The sequence below is a fragment of the Rhinopithecus bieti genome, unplaced genomic scaffold (genome assembly GCF_001698545.2).
Source record: "Rhinopithecus bieti isolate Rb0 unplaced genomic scaffold, ASM169854v2 scaffold_15838, whole genome shotgun sequence".
Lineage (NCBI taxonomy): Eukaryota > Metazoa > Chordata > Mammalia > Primates > Cercopithecidae > Rhinopithecus > Rhinopithecus bieti.
Window position 1 is genome coordinate 1,212,739 of NW_016808928.1, and position 15,578 is coordinate 1,228,316.

At 41.7% G+C, this 15,578-nt stretch overlaps 1 protein-coding gene across 1 annotated transcript in view; it reads left to right on the forward strand.

The window, feature by feature from the left end:
* The window catches only part of CSMD1 (CUB and Sushi multiple domains 1), a 1,215,136-nt gene that overhangs the window by 1,119,841 nt on the left and 79,717 nt on the right, over positions 1 to 15,578 (forward strand). Inside the window, exon 50 of the mRNA XM_017887857.1 lies at positions 7,509 to 7,682. Within this exon, the coding sequence (XP_017743346.1) occupies positions 7,509 to 7,682 (174 nt within the window). The remainder of the gene's footprint in view (positions 1 to 7,508; positions 7,683 to 15,578) is intronic.

The window sequence follows — 15,578 nt, forward strand, 5'->3', positions numbered from 1 at the left end:
AGTCCAGTGAGGCCCAGTGGGGTCCAGTGAGGTCCAGTGAGGCCCAGTGAAGTCCAGTGAGGCCCAGTGGGGTTCAGTGAGGTCCAGTGAGGCCCAGTGGGGCCCAGTGAAGTCCAGTGAGGCCCAGGGGGGGTCCAGTGAGGCCCAGTAGGGTCCAATGAGGTCCAGTGAGGCCCAGTGAGGCCCAGTGGGGTCCAGTGAGGCCCAGTGGGGTCCAGTGAGGTCCAGTGAGATTCAGTGAGGCCCAGTGAAGTCCAGTGAGGCCCATTGGGGTCCAGTGAGGTACAGTGGGGTCCAGTGAGCTTCAGTGAGGCCCAGTGAAGTCCAGTGAGGCCCATTGGAGTCCAGTGAGGTCCAGTGAGGTTCAGAGGGGTCCAGTGAGGCCCAGTGAAGTCCAGTGAGGCCCAGTGCAGTCCAGTGAGGTCCAGTGGGGTCCAGTGAGGTCCAGTGAAGTCCAGTGAAGTCCAGTGAGGCCCAGTGGGGTTCCGTGAGGTCCAGTGAAGTCCAGTGAAGCCCAGTGGGGTCCAGTGGGGTCCAGTGAGGTCCATTGGGGTCCAGTGAGGCCCAGTGGGGTCCAGTGAGGTCCAGTGGGGTCCAGTGAGGTCCAGTGAGGTTCAGTGAGGCCCAGTGAAATCCAGTGAGGCCCATTGGGGTCCAGTGAGGTCCAGTGAGGTTCAGAGGGGTCCAGTGAGGTCCAGTGAGGCCCAGTGGGGTCCAGTGAAGTCCACTGAGGTCCAGTGAGGCCCAGTGAAGTCCAGTGAGGCCCAGTGAAGTCCAGTGAGGCCCAGTGAGGTCCAGTGAGGCCCAGTGAAGTCCATTGAGGCCCAGTGAGGGCCAGTGAAGTCCAGAGAGGTCCAGTGAAGTCCAGTGAGGCCCAGTGCAGTCCAGTGAGGTCCAGTGGGGTCCAGTGAGGTCCAGTGAAGTCCAGTGAGGTCCAGTGGGGTCCAGTGAGGTCCAGTGAAGTCCAGTGAAGCCCAGTGGGGTCCAGTGAGGTCCAGTGGGGTCCAGTGAGGCCCAGTGGGGTCCAGTGGGGTCCATTGGGGTCCAGTGATGTCCAGTGAGGTTCAGATCAGCTTCCCAAGTCTGGCTCCTGGTCACAGTCCATGTCCTGTGGCATGTGGCTGAGGGTCTTATGTTATTGCTGCTGATCATGGGGAGATACTAAGCTCCTGGCCCTGCGTCCCCCACCCCACCAGGCCCTCTCCTAAGTCCAATCTCTCTGACTTCAGGAAGGACTTAGTCCCTGATAAGGGCTCCCCTCACCAGGCTGTTCCCATCCAGAGCATCTCATTTTTTATTAACTCAAAGTCAGCTGATTCCTAACTTACTCAGAGTTCTGCCCTCACTCAACGGGAGAGGATTGGAGGAGATGTCTTGACTCAGGGGTGGGACACGGAGGGACCACCTTTGAATTCTACCTACCACTAGACCCCAAAGACCTTTTTATAACTATATCATACATTAAAAACTACTATTATTTAAAAATATTCATTTGTGATTTTATTTACACTAAAATGGATACAATTTTACATGTATATTTAAAATAACATGTCAATTACATGCTTACATAACACATTTTTATGAACGATAAGGATTCATGTTCAAACAAAGCAAAAATTAATGTGAAGAGTGTCATCATTTTAAAAGTTTTCAGAGCTCCTTAATGTGTGGCTTAATAGAGGATGGCTGGATTCTCATAGCACCTTCTGCACTAACTTTGTCAAAATTTGTTGTTTTGGTGGAGATAGTGATACTGTAGTCATTGGAAAGGGAGATGCTTGTTGACCACTAAAATAATATCAGAGATGTCCAGGAGTTCTTGGATCTCATTTTTAGAAGAGCTGTTTCAGAATAACACCACAAAATACATGGTTTTAGGGCATGTGTACCTAAGGCACAGGCAGGCAGTACACAAAGCAGTGGAGGGAACAGTACAAACAGCAGTTGTCTCATGTTTCCCTCCAGCACGGATTTTCATGAGTACTGGTGTCATTATCTATGTATTGTTCACAACCAGCTTTAGTGCAATATTCAATATTATTGATTTTATTTACTTGGAACAAATATTGAGTTCCTCAATATGGTAACCATCTACTCTCTTGAAAGTCACTTAATAATATCAGAGAAAACACAGGCAATATAGTGGTGAGAATTACACCACCTTTAAAACTTCGCTCCCCCAAAAGAAAGTGAAAACATAATTTTAAAACTTAAAATGTAGGCTGGGCGTGGTGGCTCACTCATGCCCAACACTTTTGGAGGCCAAGGCAAGTGGATTACCTGAGGTCAGGAGTTTGAGACAAGCCTGGCCAACATGGTGAAACCCTGTCTCTACTAAAAAATACAAAAATTAGCCCGGTGTGGTGGCATGCACCTGTAATCCCAGCTACTTGGGAGGCCGTGGCAGGAGAATTGCTTGAACCCGGGAGTTGGTGGCTGCAGTGAGCTGAGGTCACACCACTGCAATCTAGCCTGGGTGACAGAGCAATACTTTGTCCCTGCCCCACACCCCCCCGAAAAAAAAGTTAAAATGTAAACATTATTTTCTGAGATCTATAAGAAAAACAAATCAATAAACACATTACTTCATTTTTGCTGTAACACATTTTAATTTCATGCTATGCTTAAATTACATTTATCTGTCACGTTTCCTACTTTGCCAGCACACACACACCACACCATGAATCCTGGTAAAAGTATAATTTACTATTAAATACGTGTGTGGTAAACCCCAGGAAATTAAAACATAATTTAATTTCTTAATTAAAAGTAATGCATATGACACATTTTTGTAAGGCCAATTTTCCACACCGTGGTCGCGTCTTCGCAGAAGAAACACAGTGTCACTCTCTGTGTTGTATTGGATCAGGACCAACAGAATCTTCAAGGGTAGCATCACCCAAGTCATTGCTGCAGCTAAGAAGCAGGCATTTTCCCTTTTTGTTTATTTATTTTTTTGACTCCCCAGGGTTCATCTTAGAGTAGCCCTGCTGTAAGATCTCCCAGAACTTACTTCTTTTCAGTCACTTATTTGTTTAGGAGCTGGAAATGTTAGAATTTCCCTGTCTGCTTGTCCAGGTAGCTCCAGATGAAGAGGTGAGCCTTGACCACCTACTAATCACATTCATAACAACTGTGGAATCAGCTGAGAAATTCACTGCTTTTTGAAGGGTTTGTGTTATTCTAACTCCAGGGTATTCTAATATGACCCTAGAGAAAAACCCAGGTCTCCACAAGTTAATGGACAGAGACCATAGTCTCACCCTTAAACAGTGAGCTCTGCAGTCCTGTCCTTCAAGAAACAATAATAGAAAATTAAAATTTAATATCTAGAGGTGCCTACACACCTTCCTAGCACAATGTCTTTATACAAGTGGAAGGCTCCTTTTCTTTTCTTATTACGTTTATTTATTGTTTGATATTGTACATATTTAAAAGAAAACATGTATCACAGAAATCCATAATCACAAAACTTATTTTGCATTTTAATTTTATACACACATACTGACTTAGTGAGCTACACTGGAATTTTGTAATATTGTAGATACTCAAAGAACACGGCCTAAATTCTGGGCTGTCTTTGTCTCTGGGCTGGTCTTTGAAGATCTCCTGTTTGTTACTAGAGACAGGCCTGGATTGATCATTAAACTTATGGGAGCCTGTGTTTATCAGCAGATGTATTTCATCTATATCCGAGGAAATCACAGAGTAGACATTGTCATTTCGATCCATTGCTGGAGTGGACATCGGATATCACTCAGGACTACCTACAGTTGAATTTTCCTGATACTATTCTCACCAGTAAATGCCCAGCTAACATCAAATAACTCTCATGACAGCTCTTTGCCCCAGAGACAGCTGATTTCATGTTTGAACATTTCACTTTGAGCGAGGCTTCCTATGTGACTTATATCCAGTGATTGATGGTGACTGTATTCCTCTAGGCCTAATAAAACAATTCCTGACTCTGGTCTACACAAAGTGCTTTCGTGTATTTGCAAACAACCATTGAGAGTCCACTGAACCTTTTATTCATGGAAAAGAGCCCCTGCCTGCTGACATATTCCCAGCTGTTTATTCTTCATGGAGGTCTGAGTGTTCATTTGGCTTTTTTTTTTTTTTCAGCTAGAATGTATTTGAAAAGACCTACTCTTGAGTTTATGTTTATTTATCACACTCATAAGTAATATTCATATTTCTGATAGGAGTGCTGTCCTCATAGGTATGAGAACTGGCATGTCACAATACAACTTTTTTTAAGTAGATATATTTCAACATGAATATAATAATAGAATTGAAGGAAAGACAAAAAAGAGACTTTCCTGTGGGAACAGAGGCAAGTGGCTCAGAATCCCCAGGGACAGTGAGAAAACACGCTGTGGATGTGGGATTACAGGTGCATTCGGGATGTTGTGGGATTGCAGGTGCATTTGGGATGTTGTGGGATTACACGTGCATTCGGGATGTTATGGGATTGCAGGTGCATTCTGGATGCTGTGGAATTACAGGTGCATTCGGGATGTTGTGGGATTGTAGGCGCATTCTGGATGCTGTCAGCCGAGTGTCTTGTGTGTGCAAAGACTTGCTCCCAGAGTTCAGAGTAAACACTGCAGACTGTGAGCATGGACACACTTTGAATGAAATGAAAAAAAAAGGCAAACTTAAGAAATTCATTTTTAGAAACTTGAGAGGAAAAGAACATAAAATAAGGCTTTCCCTTTGGTGTATGACAAAGCCTATTTTAGTAGTGAGGGGCTTCCCCTTTCAATCAGGCAAGATTTCTGAGTTATTGCTGCTATCTTTATTAATGCATTGAGTTTACTACCATACAAGGAAACCCTTGGTCTGAAATTCTATTATTTAGCTACTGAAAAGCTAAAATGTTGCTTCATTACTTCTTCTTTACAATTGAGTAAATCTTGTTAGATGACACACTTAAAATAGTTTTGTCACCAGAGTATTTTTAACAGAGGCTTCAAGAATAGAAACAGCTGTACGAGCAGAGGGAGGTCTTTTTGCTGCTCTACCATGGAAGGCGAAGGTATGCAGAAACCTCCAAGAGGAATTCGACTCAGACCTCATGGTTATTTAACGTTTTTCTGACAAGCATGGAAGTTTCAAGACAAGATTCAGTTATCTTAAGTTGCTAAAAATGGATCTTTAAATATCATAGTTCAAGGAGAAGTTCACAGTGTTTGGGAAAAGGCTTAATGAAAAGTTCATAACAAATTGTAAAAATCTAAATCCTACTCGAATTCATTGACATTTGGTAGAGCAAACATATTAGCATATTACTAAATGCATGCAGTACGACACTGTAATAGTTTAGCAATCCCCAAAACCAATAAACTATATAAACCATGGAGGCTGTCTCAATAACAGTAATGTGCTGGTCGTGATGCACTCTCGAGCTGGACGTCCCAATTTCTGGTAGAGCCCCCCCATAGAAAACACTGAGTCTGGCTGTGTCTGTCTGAACATTTGAAATAGAGCCTGGGTTGTGCTATCATATCATGGAGTAAAGACAGCTTAATTAAAAGGTCTGGGGCTTTTGGGAAGGCCCAGGTGGGAGGGTTCACTTGAGCCCAGGAGTTCCAGACAAGCCTGGACAACACAGTGAGACCCTCACCTCTACAAAAATTTTTTTTTAAATGGCTGAGCGTGCTGGTGCCCATGCCCCAAGCTACTTGGGAGGCTGAGCAGAAGGATCTCTTGAAGCTAGGAGGTCAGGGCTGCTGCTGGGGCTACAGCTGTACCACTGCACCCTAGCCTGAGCGACAGAGCAAGACTCTTTCCATTAACAACAACAAAAGGCTGGTCTTAGTGGTACATGCGTAATTTTATTTTCCTCACTTGAATTATCTCTAAAGGTTTTTCTACTTTTGATTCAATTGACTGAATATGTCCAGATTTATGATTTCATTGTTAACCCTGATTGAGCCTGCTTATGTGCAAGGGATGGCTTCTGTTTGAATCTAATGCACAAGCCTGTGCAGTGGGAGCTGTTATCAACCCATAACAGGGCCCAGAGACTTAGAAAATTGGCCAGTGCTGCTTGGCTCATGTCTGGCAGAACCAGGCCTGACCCTCAGTAGCCTGCAGCCAGAATCTCTGTTCTTCCTCACTGTGTTTTACTGCTTCTTATGGTTTACTGTGAATGAGGAAGGACTCAGTGTTTGCCACTGCAGTCTGCAGCGAGGCACCTACACATCAGTGCTCACGTAGCACTCTTAACACTTGCTTTGAATAGCTTTTCGAACACTTTCATTCTTACCTGTTTAAAACCTATTCCAGCCTCTGAAGATAGGTTGGGCTGGATAACCTTGTGAGTTCCTCCCTTCCCTGAGATGCTGTGATCTTCTGTGCTCAAGTGTTTATGGATCTGAAGAGCCGAGATTTCAGTGGTGTAGTAAGAATATATAATGAGGGTGACCATTAACTTATTTCCCAAACTGGAGTATTTTCATGGGTGAAAAAGGACACGATCAATAACTGTGCTGGGACAGCAGGTGTAAACATAGGACATAGAGTCACAGCATTGATGCCCACTTAAGGCCTAGTTTGTATGCACATTTTAATTTATGGAAAGGCACCAAATGCCCTTTGTAGTCAGCATTCTTACAGAGCTCATGATCCCAACAAATTATGCAAGTAACTAAAAGAACAAACTGAGCACTGCTATTGCAGTCAGAAGTCCTGGATTTGAATATCACACTACTTTATCTCAGCTGGTTGGCTTTGGTAAAGAAAATTGGTATTCCTTATTTCCTGATAGGCTCATGAGGCTTCTAGTAATTACTACTATGTAATTCTTGGGATTGATATGGACAGAAAGGTAGAGAGATAGACAATTTGTTTGATAGATACACTTCTGCATTTACACTTTGTATACTGTATATTTTTTCAAGAACGGTTCAGCTATACCTGTCAGGATGAAAATAAAAACAACATTAATGGGTTGAGGCACAGTGGCTCATGCCTGTAATCCCAGCACTTTGGGTGGCCGGGATGGGCAGATCTCTTGAGGTCAGGAGTTTGAGATCAGTCTGGCCAACATGGCAAAACACTGTCTCTACTAAAAATACAAAAATTAGCTGGGCATGGTGGCGGGCGCCTATAATCGCAGCTACTCAGGAGGCTGAGGCAGGAGAATCGCTTGAATCTGGGAGGTAGAGGTAGCAGTGAGCCAGGATAGCACCACTGCACTCCAACCTGGTCAACAGAGTAAGACTCCATCTCAACAGCAACAACAAACATTAATGGGTAATTGGAGAATCTAGAATGTTTTGGAATCCACTTTGAGCTTTGAGGTTTTTGTTTCAGGAGCATAAAGACGGAAAATTAAGATTCTTAGGTGGCTGGTCTATCCAGCCCTAAGCAGACATCTCTCAACCATGTTCTTAGTGAAAATTAAGACTAAAAATAGTGTTTTTTGTTTGTTTTTGTTTTGCACAGGAGTAATCTGCATAACTGAATTGATGTTCACTTTATTTTTTTTTTCCTTCTAGTTATCTCATGTGGAACTCTTTCCTTTCCCCCAAATGGCAACAAGATTGGAACGTTGACAGTTTATGGGGCCACAGCTATATTTACGTGCAACACCGGCTACACACTTGTGGGATCTCACGTCAGAGAGTGCTTGGCAAATGGGCTCTGGAGTGGCACCGAAACTCGATGTCTGGGTAAATTCATCTATGTTCTGGCACTTACTTAATTCAAATAAACCTTAGAAATAGATTACAGCTGTGTAACACATATGACTTCTTGCTATAATGCCTGAAATCCTACCTGGGGTCGAAATGCTGCACTTCTGAAAGTAATTTTTTTCTTTGGGTATCTACAGGGATTTGTTTTTAATCTGAGCAATAAATGAAATATATTGTCTTAAGTGCCACAGAGGCAATCTTACAAGAGTGCTGAGAATATACCTACACTCAAATGCCATGATGATTTTAGGACACACAAAAATGAATTTCAAAATATTGTACATTTTATGTTTTAAAATTTTTTAATTATGTCAACGAATTGAAGTTATATTCATCCAAATTGACATAAGTACAGTGAATTATTTAAAATGTTCCATGTCTACCAATAATTTGGTCTTCTTTTTTTAAAAAACTTAAAAATATTCTGCATACATTTTTAAAAAATAGATTGAAAAAGGTTTCCACTTGGAAGATGCTTTGAATAAATGTATGAAAAAATGCTTGATATGAGCTGTAAAGAACCACTGTTACTAAAGAGTGATCTTAGTAGGTCTCCTAGTCATTTGTAAAATACCTTACCTGCTTTTGGTTCTTCTGAACCTTCTCCATGTTCTTCTTCTTCTTCTTTTTTTTTTTTTTTTTAATCGCTCATAGAAACTGGAAGCTTTAAGCTTCTGAATCTCATGGGCTAGGATCACTTCAGGAACTAAGCCAGGCCCAGTAAACTCCAAATAGCAAAACCTGTTCTTCTTTTCATTTGGGAGAATCTGAAGAAACAGGATGAAAGGAAGGTAGTGACCCTAGAGAAAAACCAGCCACCAAAAAGAGGTTCTCACACTTGTCTGTGAAACATTAGCTACTTATTTAAAATTACTGCAGGATTTACATGAATGCCGCGTGGTTTCTTCACTCTTTCTTGCTCTCTCTAGTGTATTATTGAATATATTTCGTGCATTATATATTATTGAACACAGTTATATATATGAGTGTGTGTAGATGTGTCTGTTGTTGGGTGTCCTCATTACAGTTTTCAGTAGGCAATGACATTTCCTTGGACTATGTATGCTTCTTCATGTAGAGAGTCACAAGTCCTTCTGGGAGTTTCCATGCATTCCCAAATATCCTTCTGAAATTGGCTGGCTATGGAACAGCACTCTACTTTAGGCAGCTTTGGTGTGGACTAGCTCTTCTGTCTGGAGCTTGGTCATCTCAAGGAATCAAGTCCTACCGGGTGGGAACTAGGTGGTCCAAGACACTTATGTCTAACAGTATGTACCACATCTCTGTTAGTAATTGTAAACATGAAAATGAATAGCAACTTACACTTGATTGCTGCTCTACTGCTTACAAACATCCCAAATCTCATCCTTTTGGTCATTACCAATTCAGGATGCAGGAAAGGCCTTCATTGTTGCTTTAGGAGTTTAAGTGACACATTCGGTTTACATAACTGTTAAATGATGGGTCAGCTTGGGGCTTATTGATCCCTGATAAGCCTTTATCTATCTTGTGTTATTCCTCTGTTTGAAAGTTAAGGCTTTGGAGTAGAAAGGATGAGATACATGTTGAATAGTTGGCTGCCTAGAGATGCCCCCAAACATGCCTCAGTGCTATGCAATACATTTTCGAAGCTTCTGAAAGATGATTTGCTCATCAATGAGTCTATTTGCTCGGAGGAAAATAAGGAAAAGAGAAATGCCCAGGTTATAATGTATAAAACATTTGTGTTGTAGATATTGGATACAGCATATAAGGAATAATAAAATTGAAAGAGACATAGAGTGGTTAAAGGGAAAAAAATAGAAAAAAGATTAGAAATGGCACATACATGTGTAAATACTAATGGATAAACCATGGGTAATTCGTTTAGCACAAATATTTTGAAAGTTAATAAATATAGTTTTGTGGCTACCACTGTAACTGGAAGGGTTGAGATTCATAGTGTGTGAAGCATGGTAATGAAGCATATCCCTTTACCAAAGACATCTTTTGCGGGGGGGGTGACAGCATGTGGAACTCAGCAAAAACGTATGTCCACAAGAAACCATAAAGTTGTATGTGAGACTCAGAGGAAAATAGGGATGAGTGAGTAAAAAGGTAGGAGAACAGAGATGATACTGCTTAAGTAGATTATATGACTCTAAGATAGATGAAGGGAACAAAGGCTGCAATCCTAAATCTACACAAATATTTAATAGAAGCAATTGGATACCTCCATAATCCAAATATCAACTAGGTGCCATATTTGGAGACAATGATTATAAATGATGATATTGATTGATGAGTTAAAATGCACATGGCATTTGTGAGATTTATCTGATTAGAACATACAGTAAGTGCTTATTCCTTTGACCTGCAGATAAGAAAGAAAGCATAGAGAAGTGAAGAATTTGCCCAACATGGTAAAACCGAGAATACTGTCATGCTAATCCAGACCCTAAGGAAGAGTGTGTTGTGTTAACTAGAAATGAAATGAGCTCTGGAACCTGGATTAGTCCCATCTGGAGGTGCATGCATGGGGCAGGTGCAAGGGTCTTTGTGCCTTAGTTCTACCTGGTTAATTGTGTCCTTCATCCTGTACTGCCAGGATGCTGATGTGCTCTCGCATATCAGTCTTGCTATTGCTTTTCTTCCATCTCTTAACTTGTTATTGAATTAACCCTTTCCCTGTTTCCATGACTATGGCCCTTTTGAAAATCACTCTGGGTTTCCACCAAGCTAAAAGTCCTTGAGTAACTGTCAGGTTCATCTGGAGGAAACCCCATGCCGGAGTAAACGAGATAGTTGTAGTGGGGAAATGACTGGTACTACAGAGGCAGTTGGTAAGGATATATTTTTTTAAATTCTGAAAACAATCTATATAATCATGACTTTAACACTAAAAAAGATGACCCCTTGACAAAACAAAACATCCCCCAAAACTATGACTGTAAAAAACCAGGCCGGGCACTATGGCTCATGCCTGTAATCCCAGAACTTTGGGAGGCTGAGGCGGGCGGATCATGAGGTCAGGAGATCAAGACTATCCTGGCTAACATAGTGAAACCCCATCTCTACTAAAATTACAAAAAATTAGCCGGGCATGGTGGCGGGCGCCTGTAGTCCCAGCTACCTGGGAGGCTGAGTCAAGAGAATGGCATGAACCTGGGAGGTGGAGCTTGCAGTGAGCCAAGATCATGCCACTGCACTCCAGCCTGGGCGACAGAGCAAGACTCCGTCTCTCAAAAAAAAAAAAGAAACAACAACAACAACAGCAACAACAACAAATCACCCAATCAGGAAAAAAGGGGAAATTACCCAAAGAAACAGAGACAGCTACACCAGATTTTCTACAAGAAATTCAATTTTCAAGCAAAACAACTGTCCCAGGACATATTGAAGAGAATGAAATGCGTTTTTAAAGAGTGTCTTGAGAAACCAATCCATCACAAATTGGAAATGATGTGAAGTGTTAGGAACCCCAAGAAGGCTGCCTCAATTATGCTTAAAACAAGAACCAAATTCGTTCTTGAAACTGGTGTGAAAATGGATGATTATTCAGTTTGTTTGTTTTTTCATTCAGATGCTGGGTCTTCCTAAATTGCCCAGGCTGGTCTCGAACTCCTGGGCTCAAGCAGTCCTCCCGCCTTAGACTCCCAAAGTGCTGGGATTATAGGCGGACATTTTTAAAATTAGAAACTGGCACCCTCCAAAGATAAGAAGCTTATAAAAGAGAACTTCAGAGTTCTCAAGGAAGTTGTGTCTCCTGCCCAGGAGAATTTCATCTGAACCAGCTGAGGGGACTAAAAATCACACTGCTGAGTTACTGGCAGTGTTCTTGGTGAGACGTTATGGAAAGGAAGAACCCTAGAGGGAAACTCATATCTAGTGTGGTTGTTCACACAACAGAGAAAGAAGCTAGCTGTCCAAAACCATGAATTGACTTGATGATATACAGAGCAGATATCCCAGCCTATTCATCAAGTAACTTAGGAAATGTATTTTCACAAAGAAATAATAAAGTTTCACAAGACACCATGTGAGTTTGGATCCATTTTGTTTCTGTTTAATATTGTTATGAGATGGGTATTTGTAAGCACTATTCAGAAATGGTGTTTCTGAATCAAAAATTTTTATTCCTATCTTCAGTTAGGGCATAATAATGATTCTAGTTGAAAGAGTGAAAATAATATTGGATGATGGATTCAGGATCTCAAATTCTCGTGATAGGCCAAACAAAAGAATATAATCAAAATTAATGTAAAATTTTTCTCGGAGTAAAAATAATTTCAACGTATATGATGACAGGAAGTTCTGAGTTCATAGTATACAGGCAGGGAACTTGGCAGTTTGGGTAAGAGCAGGCTCATATGCCATGAGTGCTCCCACGCGATGCTCAGGCTGAATCTTATTAATAAGATTCCTCCCATCCTCTGTTCACCCAGAAATCCCATATCCAGAATCATGAATTCAGTTTTTTAATAGTTTAAGTGGGCTCTTGAGGAATTGCTCTGTATCTGTGGTGATGGATCTGGTACCTATGATCTTTGAGGACTGTTTGGATTTTTTTTTTTTTCCTGAGATGAGTCTCACTCAGTTGCCCAGGCTGGAGTGCAGTGGTGTGATCTTAGCTCACTGCAACCTCCCCCTCCTGGGTTCAGGCAATTCTCCTGCCTCACCCTCCCAAGTAGCTGGGATTACAGGCACCTGCTACCACACTCAGCTAATTCTTTGCATTTTTAGTAGAGACGGGATTTTACCATGTTGGCCAGGCTGGTCTGGAACTCCTGACCTGGGGTGATCCACCCCCCTCGGCCTCCCAAAGTGCTGGGATTACAGGCGTGAGGCAACACGCCAGGCTGGAAAATTTTTGATATTACTTTGACAGAGAGAAAAGTAAGGTCCTTCATAACTATTTTCACATATTTAAAATGTTATCAGGTGAAAGATGGAAGAAACTAGTTGTGGGAAGTTGTTTTCCCTATCAGTGCCAGCCCTGACTGAGGAGTAGAGTCAGCATGAAGACCGTGCTGAGATCAATACATTTTAATCAGGAATATGTGGGTGGGAAAAAAGAAATAAACATAAAGTTAATTGTGTATACCTGCCAAGGCAAGGCCTAGGTTGAAGCAGACATCACATGTGCATACTTCAATTGCACATGGGTTTGTAATAGCAGTGTATTTGTCTGTTCTCACGCTGCTAAGAAAGACATACCTGAGACTGGGTAATGTATAAAGGAAAGGGGTTTAATGAACTCAGAGTTCCACCTGGCTGGGGAGGCTTCACAGTCATGGTGGAAGGTAAAGGAGAAGCAAAGACAGATCTTACATGGTGGCAGGCAAGAGAGCTTGTGCAGGGGAACTCCCTTTATGAAACCACCAGATCTCACGAGACTTAGTCACTACCACGAGAAAAGAAACACCCGCCCCATGATTCAATCATCTCCTCCTGGCCCCACCCTTGACAACTGGGGATTATTACAATTTCAGGTGAGATTTGGGTGGGGACACAGTCAAACCATATCAAGCAGGCACTATGTACAGAGAAAGAGAGCTTTTGGAATCAGTGTAAAAAAATCCCCACATCCCCCTTCATTTGTGTATTTTTAAACAAATGGATCTTCCCAACAAGGCAACAAAGACTTTATGCAAAAGGCAGCGTCCACTTTGGTTCTTTAGATTAAATTCCCTTGGGCTGTATAGCCTAGATCCAGTATCTTTTCCATCCTTGTGCAAAATTTTTTGACAAAAACATTTTTTTTTTTCCAAATTGTGGCTGAGATATTTTGTAGCTTATTTTGGGGGCTACTAGAAAGAATACTGTTTCCTGAGATTGTGCTTCAGTTTCATGTGCAACGTGACTCATAATTCTGGTATACTAGTTGTTTCCAGTGACTTCCAACATGGGAGAATATGCTGGAATCCTTTTTGAGTATTGCAGCTGGAGTGGCTAAGCACGGGAATGGATGAGCTTTGACAGACTGAGTCTTGAGAATGTCAACTCTAGGAGAGCTGTAGTTAAGGAAAGGAAAGATGATTTTCTATGTCTAATATTCAAGAACTCAATCCATGCTGTGTTTTAGGTCCCTAGTCTAGATTCTAAGAAGAACCCTTGAGAGAATATGGAGTGTGCATGTAAATATCATTATAAATAGATTTTGAGCAAAGTAATGCACAGGTGCATCAGAATACACTGTTATAAAATTTAGCCCACCCTTCATCAACATGATCACTCCTGCATTATTACTCGGATCTCCCAGAGTTCTGTAAATTGTCAAGGATCTGCTCTAATTTACCAACTGTGCTTTGTAATGCTACACCTCTCCCCAGGCCACAGAATTATGCACTGAGAATGTGGACCTGGTATTCACTCTCTCAGGCACCTGCTAATCCACCCGGGAAGTTTATAGTCTACTTGATCCTTTAATTATTTTCTCCTGTTTATCTTCCCTGTGGTAGTTTGCTTAAACCAACAGAGAACACACAAACTAGAAACAGGTTATAGTTTGTGGTCTAGATTTCCTGCCACAGAATCCCACATTCATATTTTAAAAACATTTACATCATTTAGACGTTTCAGCACGTAAGAATCCATCCTCTCTGCACTGTGTTACCTCTTCAGTCTCTAGTGTTCAAGATATAAGTGATAGATTGAGCTATTTCCCACATAAAGGACATTATCATTTTTTATTAGATTTTTTTGCTATTGTTGGAAATAAGTTTGCATTTATTGCATGATTATAACCATGAGGAGGTGAATCGCTTTGTAAATACAATATCATGGTTATTTATATGGCTAAAATAGCTAGATGACATGATTCAAAATACTGTTTTTAGACTGTAGTTGTTCATAGTTCTTAGATAATCAAATTTAAATATATTCTTCAATTGCCTTGTATTTTGGAAAGATCCACATAAAATATTTAGTAAAACAACTGATTATGATAATGCTTATATCACAGCAGAAAGGTAATATTAGAGCATAAAGATTAGCACCACCTCCCCTGCCCCCCACCCCCTGCATCTTTGCTATAGCATCTTAAGTGTAAAATATGTTCTGTATGTTAGTCAGGAAAACTCCCTATACCAGTCCTCAGATTTTCCAAATGCATTGTCAGTGGCTGGGGAATAAAGAGCAAAATTCTCGGCTGTGGGTTTTTCTGTCATATTTCTGAATAGTATTTAATGCTGTTTTTCTTGTTCCTCAAGAACTATTGTGCAGCATTCAGAGGTTAGTAAGATATGGTTCTTCTTTTATGAAATCTATACTCTAAGGAATAAAGAAGGTAAATACCAAGTAGCATTAATAGAAAGTTGAGAATAGGCAGGGCACTGTGGCTCACGCCTGTAATCCCAGCACTTTAGGAGGCCAAGGCGGGTGGATCACGAGGTCAGGAGTTCGAGACCAGCCTGGCCAACATAGCAAAACCCCACCTCTACTAAAAATACAAAAAATTAGCTGGACGTAGTGGTGGGCACCTGTAATCCCAGCTACTTGGGAGGCTGAGGGAGGAGAATCGCATGAACCCGGGAGGTGGAGGTTGCAGTGGGCCGAGATCATGCCATTGCACTCCAGCCTGAGTGACAGAGCAAAATTTCATCTCACAAAAAAAAAAAAGAAAGAAAAAGTTGGGAATAAAATAATGGCAAAAGGGAGATATAGGCAAAGTACTTGAGAAATCCAGGTGAGAGTGGGAGCAACCTAGAGGCTGATACAAGAGTAGATGTGGGGGGAACCACCCTGATTTTGGTGGAATTCCAGCAAGCAGGCATGGGGTAAAGCCATTCCAGAAAGCAAGAGCTGCGAACGTGGTGTCAACAGCATAGGTGTGGAATAAGGCCCAAGGAAGTCAGACTTGCCTGAAACAAGCAGGTGCTGGGGTCGGGTCGA